The sequence below is a fragment of the Nannospalax galili genome, unplaced genomic scaffold, assembly GCF_000622305.1.
Source record: "Nannospalax galili isolate Female #2095 unplaced genomic scaffold, S.galili_v1.0 scaffold381, whole genome shotgun sequence".
NCBI lineage: Eukaryota > Metazoa > Chordata > Mammalia > Rodentia > Spalacidae > Nannospalax > Nannospalax galili.
The window spans coordinates 2,334,295-2,352,287 of NW_008347312.1; the positions used below are offsets into that span (position 1 = coordinate 2,334,295).

At 42.5% G+C, this 17,993-nt stretch overlaps 1 protein-coding gene across 1 annotated transcript in view; it reads left to right on the forward strand.

Annotated features, from left to right (window-relative positions):
- Dnah3 (dynein axonemal heavy chain 3) overlaps nt 1-17,993 on the forward strand; it is a 232,141-nt gene that overhangs the window by 159,110 nt on the left and 55,038 nt on the right. Inside the window, exons 42-50 of the mRNA XM_029568678.1 lie at nt 2,807-2,910; nt 5,319-5,613; nt 7,356-7,535; nt 10,140-10,263; nt 10,356-10,512; nt 10,749-10,892; nt 13,359-14,025; nt 15,135-15,300; nt 17,315-17,531. Coding sequence (XP_029424538.1) covers nt 2,807-2,910; nt 5,319-5,613; nt 7,356-7,535; nt 10,140-10,263; nt 10,356-10,512; nt 10,749-10,892; nt 13,359-14,025; nt 15,135-15,300; nt 17,315-17,531 — 2,054 coding nt within the window. The remainder of the gene's footprint in view (nt 1-2,806; nt 2,911-5,318; nt 5,614-7,355; nt 7,536-10,139; nt 10,264-10,355; nt 10,513-10,748; nt 10,893-13,358; nt 14,026-15,134; nt 15,301-17,314; nt 17,532-17,993) is intronic.

Here is a 17,993-nt window from a genome sequence, read left to right on the forward strand (position 1 = left end):
AGGGACGGGGGAGGGAAAGAAACCATAGCTGGTGATAGAAAGTGGATGATACAAGAGTTGCTAATGTTGATAATCACTGAAGGTAGATAATGATACATGATGCTTTATTATATTCTCTTTAGTTTTGCAACGTAAATTCTACTTCACCACAATAATGAAAATACAATAATGAAATAATAACACATAATCACTTTAACTCCTTAAAGGTTTGATAGTATTATCTTTTTAGCAATAAGCACCTATTGTGGCTGGGGAAATGGCTCAGTTGGCAAAGTGCTTGCCTCTCAAATGTGAGGACCTGAGTTTGGATACTGGGAACCCATGTAAAAAGCCGGGCGTGATAGTGGACACTTGTAATCCCAGAGTTGTTGAGATGAGAGGTGGACACAGGCAGATTCCTGGAGCCCACTGACCAGCTAGCCTAGAACGCTTGGTGAAGTTCTCAAACAATGAAAGATCCTGTCGGAAGATGCCTAAGAAACCATACCCAGGGCCTTCTGACCTCCATATGCATGTGCACACAGGTGTATGAGGTGTATGCTTACACATGCACCCACATGCAGGAGCATGCACCTCACACGTATACATACATATGTATACACCACACACACACACACACACACACACACACACACACACACACACACACGCACACCTTTTAGGAACCAGCATCCTTAATGAATAATGATGTATCTTGAGTTCAAGAGGCCTCTCTGTTTCATTTTAATCTTCCTCTATACAATAAAAAAATAAAATTTAGCATCATTTTTTAAGACAAGGTCTTACTATGTTTCCAAGGCTAGCTTCAAACTTGCAGCCCTACTGTCTCAGCCTTCTGAGCACTGGGATTACAAGCTTCCTTGCCACACAGCTAAATTTAATGTCTTTGTTTAAAAATTCTGTATGTCATATGATCTCATCTTATAAAAAAAAATTTTTTTTTTGGTCTTTTTGAGACAGGGTGTCATCCCTGTAGCCCCAGCTGAGAGACAGGTCTTTTTATTCATTATGTTGACCAGGTTGGCCTTGAACTCACAAAGATCTGCCTGCCTCTGCCTCCCAAGTGCTGGGTTTAAAGGCATGTGCCACCAAGCCTGGCCATAAAATACTTTCTTGTTGATGTGCATGTACCTGGTAAGAGGCCTGGAAGAATTATCAAACGTTTGTTTCTAGATATGGGATATATAGTAATTTATTACCCCCTTGTTTTGTTCTTTTTAAACACTTTCTGCTTTTATTATTAAGAATAATTTAGCAGGGCTGGAGAGATGGCTCAGCAGTTAAGAACACTGGCTGCTCTTGCAGAGGACCAGGTTTGATTCCCAGCAACAACATGGCAGCTAACAACTGTGTGTAATTCCAGTTCCAAGGAATCCAACACACTCTTCTGACCTCTGTGGGCATTGCACGAGACAGGTACACTTATACACATGCAGGCAAAACACTCATACACCTAAAATAAAAATAATAAAATATTTTTTAAAAAGAGTAATTTAGCTGAGGGGCTGGGAAATGGTTCAGTCAATAAAGTACTTACTACCCAAGCATGAGGACCTAAGTTCCTATCCTCAGAACCCACACAAAAAGCCAGGCACTATGGCAGTCTGTGCCTGTAATCCTAGTGCCGAATGGGGGTGGAGACAGGTAGGACGCTAAACCTCATTAGCCCTCCAATCTAGCGGAATCAGTGAGCTTTAGGTTCAGTGAGAGACCCTGTCTCAATAAAAAAAGATGGAGAATCATCAGGGATGACACCTAATAGCAACCTCTGACCTCCTCACTCACCCAAGAGCACGTGTATGCATGAGCACATGCATAAACCCATTCTAACAAGTATATACATCACCCACCACACTACTACCCCTACATACACACAAAAAAAGGAATAATTTAAAGGTGGGTGTGGTAGGACATGCCTTTGATCCCAGCACTTGGGAAGCAGACAGATTTCTGTGAGATCGAGGCCAGCCTAGTCTATATAATGAGTTCCAGGTCAGCTGGGGCTGGAGGGAGACCCTGTCAAAAGGGAGACCAAAAAAAAAATAGCTGAGTGTATAATCCCAGCACTGGGGAGGTGGGGAGGTTGCTATAAGAGGTTCCCAGTATTAAATCTAGGGGACCAGCAAGATGACCTGACTTAGGTCAATGCAAAAATATGCTTGCTGTTAAGTCTGATGACCTGAGTTCATTCTCCAGGACCCATATGGTAGCACGTGCCCCACTCCCAAATAAATAAATAAACAAATAAGTACAAAGTTTGAAGCTAGGCTTAGCTACAGAGTGAATCCAAGTTTAAGGCTAGTTTAGACTGTAGAGCAAGACCCTGTCCTTAAAATATATAAAGAATAATGTAATAAGTTGCATAATCTTATCATTTTTATACAAATAATATTGCCATTAATCTTTAATATTTTATTTAATTTTATGTATATGAGTCTATTGCCTGCATGTGTGTAAGTGCTCCCGTGTCATGCAATGCCCACAGAGGTCAGAAGAAAGCATCGGATTCCCCCGGAACTGAGTTATGGATGATTGTTAGCCACTGTGTGGGTGCTGGGACTCGAACCTGGGTCCTCTGCAAGATCAGTCAGTACCCTTAACTGCTGAGCCATCTCTAGAGCCCCAGCCATTAATCTTTTTGAAGTATTGCTCTAGTTTAGATAGTTACCAGCAACAGTTAAGTATCACAATTATACCTGGACTGGTAGCTGTACATTTTTGATGCCTGTAGCTGAGGCAGCCAAACATCTCACATATGAAATACAAACCCTTGGTATTTTAATGACTTCTGTTTCTTTGGTTCCAGGAAGCATCTATGATTTTTATTTCCTCAAACAAGGTGGTGGACATTGGAATCCATGGACAGAATATATCACCAAAGAGGAGGAGATGATCCCTGCTTGTGCAAAGGTAAAAGAAATACATTTGTGGTAGAACTGTGGTTTCTGGAATTTCCCAAGTACTCTTCCAAGGTGGAGGAATTAACAGTTCCATGTGTGCATTTTCAAGAAAGCTCTTTACAAAGATCAAACCTTCAAAAGCACTGACTTTAAAATCATGGAGACCCAGGTTCCTTCTTTAGCTTTTATGCTCTCTGCCTCAGTTTATCGAACACTAAGATGGAAGAAAAAGTATAAAAGATGATCAGCAAGATTGAAGATGGTATATGTGATCGTGCGGTGCATACTAAGCTTAGATTGGTGTTTGTTGTTACTCTGGTTGTTCTTGTTATTAGTAACACCAGGGAGTCCATCCACCTCACAGTCATCTAAGCCACAAAAAAAAAAAAAAAAAAAAAAGGATCTTTAAATCCTCAGAGAAATTTTTCTTTCAATTCTAAGGAGAATTTGCACAGTGTATCCTCTTAGTCCTCCATTAGTGTCATCTAGTGGACATTATTTATCTTTGTGAGGCAATAGATCTTTCAGATCCTGAGTGGGGTGGTAGACTACTTAGTCACCTGAATTTCAAAGATTTGAAATCTTAACCAAATTCATTCAGTCAACAGCCCAATATAGAAAGTATTTTCCATTCTGCTGGGAATTTTTCCCTTGAATACTTGCCCTACCCACTGAAAATGAAACTGAGAGAAGCCCAACTTGCTTTAAGTGCCCAGTCTCAGCTGCACTGAGCATCATTTGCCAAGTGGGTTCATCAAGATAGTTGGGTTTTTTGAAGCCTCAGTTTCATCTGCGTTACTGTCCACGTGCCTCAGAGGGTTCCTGGTTAGACCAGGGGATAATACAGACATCAGTGACTGTTTGTTCTCTTCCTAGGCCTGATCAATCTTTGACCTGTTTCAATGACCTTACCTATCTGGTTGTTTTCACTTGGCCAAATTACTTCTCAAAAAAAGTTAAGCTTTCCTTTATGAAGTCCTCTAAGTCACTTAGATTTGGTGGCTCCCAAGTCAAGTCTAGTTTGACTTTGAAAGCACCATTTACAAACCATGGTGTGAATGGTACGCCCTAGAGCTGTACAATACAGCAGCCTCAAGTTCCTGAATTCTTTTCGACCTAGACATGATGCAAGGAGACCTGTGCATATAATACATATCTCCCCATACCTTCATCCCCTTCCCTGTCAAAGGATCAGTTGTGACCAAATGGCTAATGGCAGGTTCAGGCTCAAAGAAGCCAAACTAAGGTAAGATATTCTACCCAGAGTAATAAGGATTCCAGGAGCCCATGACCGAGCCCTCCAACTCTAACTAGGATCTGAAGCCCAGGAAGAACATCTTCAATACCCATATTACAAAAGGCAAGAGATTGGGTGAGCATGGGTCTCAGAAGCCAGAATCTGAATGTTGGGAAGTGGGTCAGGAGCAAGAACAGGGGGTAGGGGTCCAAGATTCACATTGTGTTAGCTTTCAGTCACTGTGGCAAATGCATGAGAAAGCCAGCTTAAAAGAAAATACTCATTTTGGCTCAGAGGTTCAGAGGTTACCGGTTAGGGTCCCCCTGTCACTACTGGAACCGTGTTAAGGCATAACATCATGGCAGGCAGGCACGGCATAAAAAACCTGCTCACCTTATAGCAACCAGGAAGCAGAGAAAGGCAGGACAAGGAGAAGATAGAGCCCACAAAAGCATGCTCCCAAAGACCCACTCTGCTCCTTTCAACTGGATCCTATGTCTTACATGTCTACCAACCTCCAATAGCCCAACAAATTATGAACCCATCAGTAGGTTAATTACTGATGTCAGAAGGGTCGGGATCCAATCACTTCATAAAAATCCCACCTCTGAATATTTCTGCATTGGAGGACAAGCCTTCAACACATGAGTCTCTGAGAAACATTCCAGGTCTAAATTATAACACCTAAAATTTCTGAGCCAGGCAGGATAGGTGGCATATGGGAGGTGGATTTTCCAGAGACAAGGCAGGCTGGTTGGTTGAGAGTAAGTCTCAGAGACAGTAGCGAGGCTCTAACCCTTATTGTAATTGGTTTTTATAATTTGACAGTTTAGTATTAAGAACTTTGGAACTGTACAAGCTGAGATTCAAATCTCTGCCTTTCCATTTACTTGCTGTGTTACTTGGGAAAACTGCAGAATATTCTGGACCTCTGCTTCCTCACTGCAAAGGCCACCTTTACATGTATAGTCTCATGTAATGTCTGATGAACTGTATAGTAGGTGCCATTATTTCCCCCATATCAGAGATTAAGAAACTGAGCACTCTAGAGATGTTAAATAGTCACGCAAAGTCATAAAGATTGTAAAAAATGGAGCTAGACCTCAAACCCAGATCCCTTGAATGCCATACCCAGTCCCCTGGGCCCAAGGCCAAGATGCTCTCTTGTCTCTGTGATACAGGTCTCAGAACTCATCATCCCCACCACGGAGACTGCCCGGCAGACCTTCTTCTTAAAAACTTACCTGGACCATGAGATCCCAATGCTGTTTGTGGGTCCCACAGGCACTGGCAAATCAGCCATCTCCAACAACTTCCTTCTCCAACTTCCCAAGAATACCTACCTGCCCAACTTCATCAATTTCTCTGCCAGAACTTCAGCCAATCAGACCCAAGATATCATCATGTCAAAGCTGGATCGTCGACGCAAAGGCCTTTTCGGGCCTCCCATGGGGAAGAAGGCGGTGGTGTTTGTAGGTAAGGCACTGGGTGGGGTCTTCCTGTACCCAAGCTGCAGCAAACCAATGTTCCTCTTACTCTTTCCAGCAGTTAAAATATTTCCAGTTAATACAACTTAGCATTCGCTCCCTCTTCCCTCTCTCCCTTGTTTCCTCCCCCTTTTGTTCCTCCTTTGCTTCCATTTTTGTCCTTCCCCTTCCCTCCTTTGTAGTAAACAGTATTTTTAGGAGACTGCGGTGTTTGTACTCTGACACCTCCAAAAAACAGTATGTAATTTGTGATAATCCCCCTTTCCATTTTGTATTAGACAAGTGTGTTATCACTAAGTGGAGGAACCTAATAGTTGCTAAATAAATGTTTGTGAACTAGAACGTAGAATTTTCTCAAGGTTTCACCTTTGTACAGAGTACTTTCTTATTTTTTTTTCATTTGAACATCATAACCCCATGAAATTATAATCATCATAATTTTACTGTTCATTAACTGAGGCTCCAGAAGGTTAAATTCCCTACTGAGTATCAAACATCTAGGAAATTCTGGAGTCATGATCCAAACCCAGATAGGATTTCTTGATGCCAAGAATTTTTTATTTTCTACTGGCTGACTACTGACTCATAGCGCCCCACTGTCTTAGGTTATTTTGTATCCTGTATTTTAAACTCATATGTTAATAATACACATCACATGGATTACATTTATATCTTTACTAGTTTATCAACTCCTTCGAGGCAGGAATCCTATTTTGTTTTAGTTTCCCCTTCCTTTCTTTCCTTTATTCCCCCTCTATCCCAGTCTCCCTTGTTTTTATGGTGTATCCCAAAACAGTTTAAGACTTGTAACTAAAACAATCTGGGCCTTATATTGCCTTTCAAGCCTAGTCATAGTATGATGCGTCTCTGACCTGAGGGTCAGCTCCTCACCTTTAACACACAGGAGATACTACTTCCTGTAATGGCATATTTGCAGTAGGTCAAATGATGTGTGTAAAGTACCTAAGATGTTCACTGACACAAACTGGGCATTCCATCAGTATTTGTTGAAGAAAATTGAAAAGAGCCATCATTTTATTCAGTATTTCCTATGTGCCGAGACTGAACAGTGTGCTACTGGAAGAAAATGTCATTCTTGTTCTCAAAGGAAACCTAGAATCCATTTTTGCCATTTTGGGTTTGTTGATGAAAAACCCCAGCTCTAAGCTTTGCTCTCACTGGGGTTCAGGTATTACATGTTGATCAGACTTATTAGGGGGTGGGATTGTAACTCAGTAGTCCAGGATTTATTTAGCATGTGTGAGGTCCTGGGTTCAATCCCCAACACAATTAAAAAATTAGATACAGATGTTAGGTGGGCGGTAGAGCATGTCTAAAGTGTTTGAGATGAGCCTGGGCAATATGGTGGGACCCCATCTCAAGAGACAGAAACACAACAAACATAAAGTCTTGGCAGGCTCACTGTCTTATGCCTAGAAATTAACAAAATGTCTATGGTACACTAGACAATCAATGCATTTTGGCTGAGGAAAATGGGAAAATATTAGATGGCTTATTTGTTAGTGCTAATCCATGTATCCTGTAGTCATAATGGGGTAGGGATCTCAATAAGATAGCAGTCTGAACCCAAGGGTATCAATTGACTGATCCTGAAGTAGGGATAGGGCAACTGGAAATAATCTCTCTCATGGAGGGAACCGTCATTGGTTACCCCTGTAAGACCAGAGGATCCTGTGGACTCAATGTGTGGGTATGGCTTCTTTTTTTCAGATGACCTCAACATGCCAGCCAAAGAGGTGTATGGGGCCCAGCCCCCCATCGAGCTACTGAGACAATGGATTGACCATGGTTATTGGTTTGACAAGAAAGACACAAACAAGCTGGACATAGTAGATGTGCTGCTTTTGACAGCCATGGGCCCCCCTGGTGGAGGAAGGAATGACATTACTGGTATGTGTAGAAAAGGGTTTATTCTTCTCCATTCCCCTGCACAGCTGGCCATCACGAATGAAATTGGTTCAGGGCATTTTGTCATGAGATCCTGAGGAGTGTGTGTTTGGGCACAGCTGGTGAGGAGTCTGATTACTTCCAGGCTTGTTGGAAGTTACTTGCACTGCAATGGTAAGATGACAAGAGGGTGAGAGGAGTCCTTTATCTCTTCACCAACAGAGGGTGCCATGCCAAGAGGAGAATTGCCAGGTTGCCTTTACCATGAGTCTGAACACAACAAACTCTGAGGAACCTTAAGTCCACAGATTCAGCATTTCTCTCACCAATGAGAGAAAAGGAACTTGTTATAATATTACTACTTTCTATTCAACCCTGATTTGTTCAAAAAGGAATGTGTTTCCAGCACACACAACAATGGGAATTTCTCACATTTAACCACAAGCAGGATCTTTGAAGTATTTCTGTAATGAAACCCAGTGCTCAACAACGTCCAGGAACACATCTGTAGTGGTGTGAAATTGGGAGCATCGCTTGCTCCGACGGTAGCCTATTCCATGGGAGGCTCTCAGAGTACTGGGTGGAGAGAGCTAAGTGGGTTTGTGCGGGCTAATCTGAAGGAAGTAAGGAAGCAGGGCTCTGCTCTGGCTTGGGTACTCTCGGGAAGTTGGGGCGATCTGATGAGTCAGTGTCTTAATTTTTATCCAGGAGTCTGGAGAAATGAGGAAAACCCAGTGTTGTCACTTGCTAAAGAAGCTGAGTCACTCATAGAGGCTGTGAAGGAGGAAGCTGGGTCAGTTTCATGGTTGGCAGAGCAATCCTGTTTGTATTGTTTTCTGTCACAGTCAGGGAATGCGCACATCTGATGTTAATTTTTAATGAACTTGTATTCAGCAGGGAACCAACAACCTAGCTTATAATTGCCAGCTGTTAGGGTAAAATGAGAAACCAAAGTTCAAAGCACTATGGCATGGTGATTGAGAGCACAGTGACGGGGAACACGGCGACAGACAGCCTGTGTCCCATAACAGAGGAAGAAGTATAAATATTCAGTAAGTGCTATTTTTATCCCTACCATCAAAATACTGAGTGATGCCCTCAAGTGCACATGCCTACCAATGACCCCAGATCAACAACATAAAATATCATTCTACCTCCACACATATGCACATACAAGTGTATATGTACCTGCACACTCATGTGCACACACTCACATAAACATGTATATATGCCACACACTTGCAAACACATACACAAGAAAGGCAGACATCACAGAAAATACTGTACATTGATCTCTGACCTCCACATGAACACACACATGTACACCCACACATGAACACACACATATGAAACACAGACACATACATATGAAGTCAGTCCATTACTTTTTAACAAGCAAGATTTATATATGTGCATGTTTGTATGTATATCTACATACATAATTTTTAAAAATTTTTTGATTTATTTTTTATGTGTATGTGTGTTTTGTCTGCATGTATATAAGTGTACCATGTGTGTGCAATGACTGTCAAGGCATCGATCCCCTGAAGTTAGGGATGGTTGTTAGCTGCCATGTTAGTGCTGTGAACTGAACCCTGGTCAGGTAGAAACAATTCCCAAAAGCTATAGGACATGAAGATGTTTGCACATGTGCACAAGGAAGCAGAAGGAAGCAATGGAACTCAATAGACCTGAGAAGGGTGGATTGCTGAATGTCGTTAACTTGGGAATGGGGACAGAAGTCAGTGAAAGAGATGCTTTCTACAAATTACTTGACTATTTTACAATGACCATGTATTTCCCTTAGCTTTTAAAAACATTCTTGTGGTGGGGGAGGCTGGAGAGATGGCTCAACAGTTAAGAGCACTGGGTGTCCTTACAGAGGACCTGAGTTTGGTTCCCAGCACCCCCATGGCAGCTAACAACTGATCTGACGCCCTCTTCTGACCTCCACAGGCATTGTACAACATGGATGCACTTACACACATGCAGGCAGTATCCTCATACTCAGTAAACAAAAATAATCAATAAAATACTTTTTAAAAATATTGTGGGATTGGAGAAGTGGATCAGTGGTTAAGAGCATGCATTGCTCTCATAGAGGAGCCAAGTTTGGTTCTTAGCACTTACATTGGGTAGCTCACAACCACCTATAACTACAGGGGATCCTACACTGTCTTCTGGACTCTGTGGGCACCTGAACTCATGTGCACATACCTACACATAGACATAGACATATACACATAATTAAGAAATAAAATAAAATCTTAAATATAAAAAGTCATGTGAACAGAGGAGGCACAGTTAGAAATACTTGTACAGACCATGGACATAGTCTGTACATGCACTGAGCAGAAGAGCCACTAGCCACTCATGACTGTTGAACATGGATAATGTGACTAGTGGAACTGAGGAAGTGTGTTCTTGGTGGTATATTTAATATGACTTAGTTTAAGTATCAATTGTCACATGTAGCTAGAGGCTGACATGTCAGACAGCAGGGCTCTAGACCACAAGGGCAGAAGGCAACCGACCGACTCTCCTATATCCCAGGGTCACTAGGTCTGGGAAGTGTGTGTGCAGACTCAAGTATTTATGTGTTTCCAGGAAGGTTCACTCGCCATCTGAACATTGTTTCTATCAATGCCTTTGAAGATGAGATTTTAACCAAGATTTTCAGTTCTATCGCTGACTGGCACTTTGGGAAAGGGTTTGATGTCATGTTCTTAAGGTAAGAGAGTCCTGTTGCTTCCTGGGTATTGACCTGGGGGTCCTCACTTCTGCTTGGCTGTGTGACTCGTCTGCCTCCCTCTTCCTTCCAAGGTATGGGAAGATGTTGGTGCAGGCTACTAAGACAATTTATAGAGCTGCAGTCGAGAACTTCTTGCCAACTCCCTCCAAATCACATTACGTCTTTAACCTGAGGGACTTCTCACGAGTGATTCAGGGGGTACTGCTCTGCCCTCACACCCACCTGCAGGTCAGCCACTATGGTTTCTGTCATTTGGATCTTTCAGCAGTATCCCTGGATGTATGATAGTTAGTAATAGCTAGGCTTTTACCAAGCACTTAGTCTATGCTTGGCAGTAGGCCTGGCATAGTGCTTTATAGGCATTAACCTATTTACACTTTGCCTCAGCATCAGGATCTAGATGACTTTTTGAGCACCGTCACCACAAGCACCATCTTTCATATATTCAAATTCTGGGTTTTTAGGATTTGGAAAAATTTATCCGGCTTTGGATTCATGAGGTTTATCGGGTCTTTTATGACCGTCTGATTGACAATGAAGACAGACAGATTTTCTTCAACATGGTAAAGGAAACTACCTCCAATTGCTTCAAACAGACCGTGGAGAAGGTAAGCCTTATTCTAAGATCAAATGATCTCAGAAATGGTCCCATGTTAATTTCAGATTCTAGATTCCATTCTCAGTTGAGACTTAGCACTCTGCTCCCTGAATCATAGGAAATGGTATATGTCAGTCATTTGAGTTGTTGGTATCTTACTTGGTACAATTTTGTTTCACTTCTGTAGTAACATATAAGTTTGGATCCATCCAAATAGCTAATAAATGATGTTATTTATTTAAAATTAATTTAACAGGCTGGAGAAATTGTTCAGCAGTTAATAGCATGCACTGCTCTTATAGAGGACTCAAGTTCAAGTTCCCAGCACCCATGTCAGGTGGCTCACAACCTCCTGTAACTTCAGTTCCAGGGGATCAGAAGCCCTCTTCTGGCCTTTGGAGGCCTATACCTACACATAGACCCACAAATACACATAATAAAAAATTTTTAAATATTTAAAAATTAAATTAATTTAATTTTTGAAGCAGGGTCTCACTATGTAGACCCGGTTGGTGGCCTGGAACTTATTATGTAGATTAGGCTAGCCCAAAACTCACAGAGATCCATCTGCCTCTGCCTCCCAAGTGCTGGGATTAAAGACATATGCTACCATGCCCAGCAAAATTAATTTAATTTAAAATGCATTTTAAAGCCAATTCATTTGAAAGTTGAGAGAAAAAAGCATAAGTTTTTCATAGTTTAACCAAGGCCCTGGTAAAGTTCAGGTACAGATTGTCTATACAGTTATGGACATTTTCTTTTATCCTATATTTTATTTTATTAATTTTTTAGACAGGGTCTCCCTGTCTAGCTGGCCTAGAACTTGCCATGTAGACCAAGCTGGCCTTGATCTCACAGAGATCCACCTGCCTCTGCCTCCCAGGCATCTTTTTTCTATCTTGATATAAGGAAAGTGATTTTTAAAAAAATATTTTATTATTTTTATTTTATCTGTATGAGTATATTTCCTGCATGTAAGTGCAGCTGTGTCATGCAATGCCGGCAGAGATCAGAAGAAGACATCAGATCCCCTGGAACTGGATGGTTGTTAATCACCATGTGGGTGCTAGGAATCAAACCCGGGTCCTCTCCAAGAGCAGCTAGCACTCTTAACTGCTGAACAATTTCTCTAGCCCCAGGAAAGTGATTTTAAACCTAAAGATCTTCATCTTCTTATTTTACCTCCATTGCCAAAAAAATATTATTTCTTCAGGGAGAATTTATAGGAGAGTTATATTGTATCTGGAAGACAAGGGCAAAAACATTTCCAGGTGTCCATCTCAGGGAGCAGAAACATCTAAAGTGTTCCTACCCTAAGCAGAGCAGAGACCAGGAGCAGAGCCCACACTGCTGTTTGGTAAAGGAGTAACCATATGAAAATAATGTTAGTCTTCCACTGCCTTCTCTGAGACCTTACCACCAATGCTTAGCTCCTAAACAAATAGACTGACTCTTCCTCATCCTCCCCTCCTTTTCATATTACTGTTAATGATGAGGGGGGTGTTGTTTGTTTGAGTTTTGGTCTTTTCACAATATTTTACTTACTATTTTTATTTTATACATATGAGGGTATTGCCTACATGTGTGTAAGTGCACTTGTGTCATGCAGTGCCCGCAGGGGTCAGAAAAAGGCATCAAATTCCCTGGAACTGGAGTTACAGACACTTGTCAACTGCCATGTGGGTCCTGGAAATCAAACCCAGGTCCTCTGCATGAGCAGTCAGTGCTCTCAACCGCTGAGCCGTGTCTCCAGCCCCACTTTTTAAAAACAGGCTCTTGTGGAACTGGAGAGATAGCTCAGAGGTTAAGGGCACTGGCTGCTCTTACAGAGGACCTGGGTTTGGTTCCAGCACCCACATGGTAGCTAACAATCGTCCAGTTGTTACTAGACATTACAGTTCTAATTCCAGTTCCAGGGACTCTGAGATTCTTTTCTGGCCTCTATGGGTATTGCATACATGGGTGTACTTACAAACATGCAGGTGAAATACTCACACACAAAATAAAAATAAGTAAATCAAAAAATAGTCTAAAAAAAAAAAAGCAACAACAAAAAAAAAAACCCAGGCTCGTTCTAGTAGCTCAGGCAGGCCTAGCACTTGTGATCCTCCTGATTCTGCCTCTCTTGCGATGAGATTACAGATTTGTGCCTTCACAGCCAGCTCACACTTTAATTTTTTAAGGTATATTTATTTTTATTATTTTGTATGTATGTATGTGCATCTGCTTGTCTGTATGTGTATCACATACATGCAGGTGTCAAGGAGGCCAGAAGAGGTGTTGGATCCCCTGAAACTGGAGTTATAAGCAGTTTGTGAGCTACTTGATGTGGGTGCTGGGAACAAAACCTGGGCCCTCTGCAAGAGGAGCAAGTGCTCTTAACTCGTGAGCCATGACTTGGAGAGTGTGCTCAGGAGAAACAGGCACATTTCCCACCTCCTCCCTCCCCACTGACACTCTCTTTCCTTCCCCACAGGTGCTCATCCACTTATCACCCACTGGGAAGATAGCTGATGACAACATCCGTAGCCTCTTCTTTGGGGATTTCTTGAAGCCAGAAAGTGACCAAAAAATCTATGATGAGATCACGGACCTGAAGCACCTCACAGCGGTCATGGAGTACTACCTGGAAGAGTACAACAACATCAGCAAGGCCCCCATGTCTTTGGTCATGTTCAAGTTCGCCATTGAGCACATCTCCAGGATCTGCAGAGTCCTGAAGCAGAACAAAGGGCACTTGCTCCTGGTGGGCATTGGGGGCAGTGGGCGGCAGAGTACCACCAAACTGTCCACATTCATCAACTCATATGAGCTATACCAGATTGAGATCACCAAGAAGTATACAGGCAATGACTGGAGGGAGGACCTGAAGAAGATAATGCTGCAGGCTGGCGTAGCCACCAAGAGCACTGTGTTCCTCTTCTCTGATAACCAGATTAAGGACGAGTCATTTGTGGAAGACATCAACATGCTGCTGAACATGGGCGATGTGCCCAATATCTTCCCAGCTGATGAGAAGGCTGAGCTCGTGGAAAAGATGCAAACAGCAGCCAGGACGGAAGGCGAGAAGATCGAAGTCACCCCGCTTTCCATGTACAACTTCTTTATTGAGAGAGTGAGAAAGAACCTTCACGTTGTGCTTGGTGAGAAGAAGCAAACTCTGCCCTTTCCCTCTGGACTTTTTAGGGTCTTCTCAGTATCCTAAGCCCAGCCTCCTCCAGAGGTCCCAACATTGCTCCAATCAAAGCATCCACCAAGGCTCACTCTGGACTTTCTCTGACATCTTCTCTCACTCTTCTCTTCAACAACTAGAATCTCTCTACTTCTCCAAATTGAAAAAGAGCACAGAACACATGGTGTTTTCTGTGACTGATAGCCTCAATCTGTCCATAAACCTAGGACATGTGCTTAACAGTTCTCTCTGACTTACCCCCAATCTCCCTCCCACTGCCTCCGTGCTCGCTAAGCCACTGCTGTCTCACTCAGACCTCAGCTCTGCACCACCCCAACTGCTCAGTCTCTGCTCTTGTTTACTCCACACTTTTCGGATCCACCAATCCAGAGTTTTTTTCATGTATTACAAATATGATCATATACACAAACATATTAAATAAAATCATTAAATTGCTTTCCATTAGGATAAGGACCACAGGAACAAAATTTCTAGCCCGTGTCTTACAAGACCACCTACCAGGCTATCCCCTGTGTCCTCTACACTCAACATAAGCCAAGTTCCTCCTCTCACTGTTCATCCACACTGACCTCCCTGCACTTTCACCTGTGCATCATGCTTTCTCTTACCACAGCAAATCTAAACAAATAGAGCGGAATTTGAGGTGCAGAACCAAGAATTTGCAGTTGGCCAGAGGTAGGGTCAGAAACAAGCCACAGGCAACTTCTATAGATAACTACAGATGACTTCCCAGAGCAAGTGGGTCAAAGGACTCCAGCCTAATTAAGGGACCCAAGGGATCTACAAGGTACAGTTGTATGTAAGCGTTATGAGATAGTTAGGAGACTGTTGTGGTACACTGAGAACCCATCACAAAGTTACATGAAAACATCCCATGATTCCTCTGAGTTTCTCAGGCTCTCCTCATGGTTATTCACAACTACATCCCTAAGGCAGTAGCAACAAGAAGCATTATTTGCCCCCTTACCAAACTTTTCCAGAATTCTTGGAAATCCCTACCTGCCCCTTACATCTCCCTGCATGGGTAGAAAGGAACTAACGAAGCCTATTTTTCATCAGCCATGAGTCCAATCGGGGATGCCTTCAGAAACCGGCTGCGGATGTTCCCTTCGCTAATCAATTGTTGTACGATTGACTGGTTCCAGTCCTGGCCCACAGATGCCCTAGAATTAGTAGCCAACAAATTTCTGGAGGATGTGGAACTTGATGACAACATTCGGGCAGAGTGAGTGTTGGCTTTGTTCCAGTACCCCACATACCCCAAACTGAAGCTCTAGGTTCTGGCTTGTTTATGTTGTTGTATTAAAGTTTTCTCAGTTTACATGTAGAAAATGTCTCACATTTTTAATCAGATCACATTTTGTTAGATATTTAATAGAGCACTTTTGCTGTAAAAGAATAAAATTTCATTGTTCAGAGTTGTCCTAGAGATAGATGCCCTCTTGTCACAGATGTGAAGACCTGAATACAATGATTATGACATCCCAATAGTCTTAGAGCACACGTTCTCAGTGCACATGACACTGCTGCCGAGAGAAAGAAAACTGGCTCCTGTAAGGGCAAAAAATCTCATATGTGTAAAGTGCAGATATGTTCCCCCAAAGCTCTTAATTATGGCTAGAGTAATGGAAACTGAGAATATCACCGCTACGGGTACTCCATAAAGGGAGGAAACCTTGCCTGCCTCTACATCTAGCCTTGGTGCCTGACACAGAGAAGGTTCAATTTGTTTATAAAGCAAGCAAATGGAAGTCGAAGTGGGCATGGGTCAGAGCACCAACAGCCTTAAGTTCTGTTTGAGGATTTTAAACTTCATCCTCTAGAAAACTCTTAATATGGATCCAGGGCTTGTGGGTAGAAGCCAGCGGGTACGTAAAAATGAACAGAGATAGAAGCCATGTTTTTATCCATGGCCTAGAGGGCATCTCTAGGACAACTTTGAACAATGAAAAAAATTGATGCTCTCCTGGCATCTATCCAGAATTTTGTTTTTCTTTCTTTGATGAATATAAGTATCAAACCCACTTAGATTGGCAGGTCCTGTGACTTTGTACCAGTAAGAATCACAGTTCTTTTTCATAACTTAGTCATTGCAGATAACTCTATATATCACTTTCTTCAAAATTATGGTGGTTTTTAGACTTGATGCCCAATGCTGTTATTTAATACAGTAGCTGGCAACCTACGAACTAAGTTCAATTCACAGCCTGTTTTTGTCAATAAAGTTTGTTAGAACACAACCATGTTTTCTGTTTACATATTTTCTAAGCTGATTTTGGACTACAGTGGCAGAGTTTAGAAGTTGGGCATATGCTGTATGACCCCAACATTAAAGTTACTATCTGACTCTTTCCAGGGAAGGTTTCTGACTCTTGGTTTAATGTATCAATAGAGAAACACAATATGACTATATTAAAAAATATTTTGAGTCAGGCATGGGAGGCAGAGGCACGTGTATTTCTATGAATTAGAGGCCCACCTTCCAGGCCTACATAACAAATTCTAGGGCTACATAGTGAGACACTGTCTAAAAAAGAAGGATGTTTGAAAAAGGGTATTTTTATGTAATTGATTTCCTTTCTACTCCTGCCTATCTTATTCTGTGAATTTTAAAATATTTTGCTAGCTGAGTGTGGTGGTGCAAGCCTGTGATCCCAGCACTCAGGAGATAGAGGCAGGAGAATCACCACAAGTTCAAGGCCAAGCCCTTCTGCATAACAGATTCCAGGCCAGCCAGGGCTACACAGGGGGGACCCTGTCCAAAAAAAGAAGAAAACAAAACAAAGCAAGGGCCAGCAAGATGGTTCAGTAGATAAAGGCACTTGCTGCTAAGCCTGACAACCTGAGTTCAATCCCCAGAACTCACATGGTGGAAAGAGAGAATTGGCTTCAGCAAGTTGTCCTCTGACCTCCACAGGCACACTGGTACGTGCACAATATGTGCGTGCACACACAGACACTAAACGAATAAAATGTGATGAAAAGTATTCTGTAGTCGGGAAGCTTCTCCAGACTGCCAGAAATCAGAAAGTCTTTTGTAAGCCCTGACGCTTCATAAAGGGGTCAGAGGTCATCCTAATAAGAGTATTCACCTTTCCCACTCTTCTCCACTCTGCTCACCTGTTGGATTCTGGTGGCACACAGTCAGGGTATGTGCCTTCTGATGTCTGTTAGGAAAGCTGTGCTAGATCTCTCTGTAGGAAGCTGGATCCTGACTAACTGCCTGATGCCCTTGGCAGGGTTGTCTCCATGTGCAAATACTTTCAGGAGAGTGTGAAGAAGCTGTCACTCGATTACTACAACACACTTCTCAGACATAACTATGTGACCCCCACCTCCTATCTGGAATTGATCCTAACCTTCAAGACGCTCCTGAATAGCAAAAGGCAGGAGGTGGACATGATGAGAAACCGCTACTTGGCAGGCTTGCAGAAACTGGATTTCGCCTCTTCCCAAGTGAGCACTTCCAAAATAGAAAGGACCCTAGATGTGTGTGTGTTGGGGGGCGGGGGTGAGGTGCAGAAGGTTAGAGGCACCAAATAAAGACAGGATCTAACCTGCATTGCACAGTTCACCTTACCTGCCTCATTTTAATCTCCATTTCGTGTGATCCTGTCTTTAAGATTTCAATATCTTATTCTCACAGATTTTTTTTGCATTAATTTGGTCTCAAAATACTTCAGTAAGCCAGGTATGGTGGTGCACACCTTTAATCCCAGCACGGGGGAGGTAGAGGTAGGTGGATCTCTCTGAGTTGGAGGCCATCCTGGTCTACATAATGAATTCCAGGCCAGCCAGTGTTACACAGTGAGAACCTGTCTCTTTCTGTGTATATGTGTTTGTCTCTGTCTCTATCTCCCTGTCCCTCTGTCTGTCTGTCTCTGTCTCTGTCTCTGTCTCTGTCTCTCTCTCTCTCTC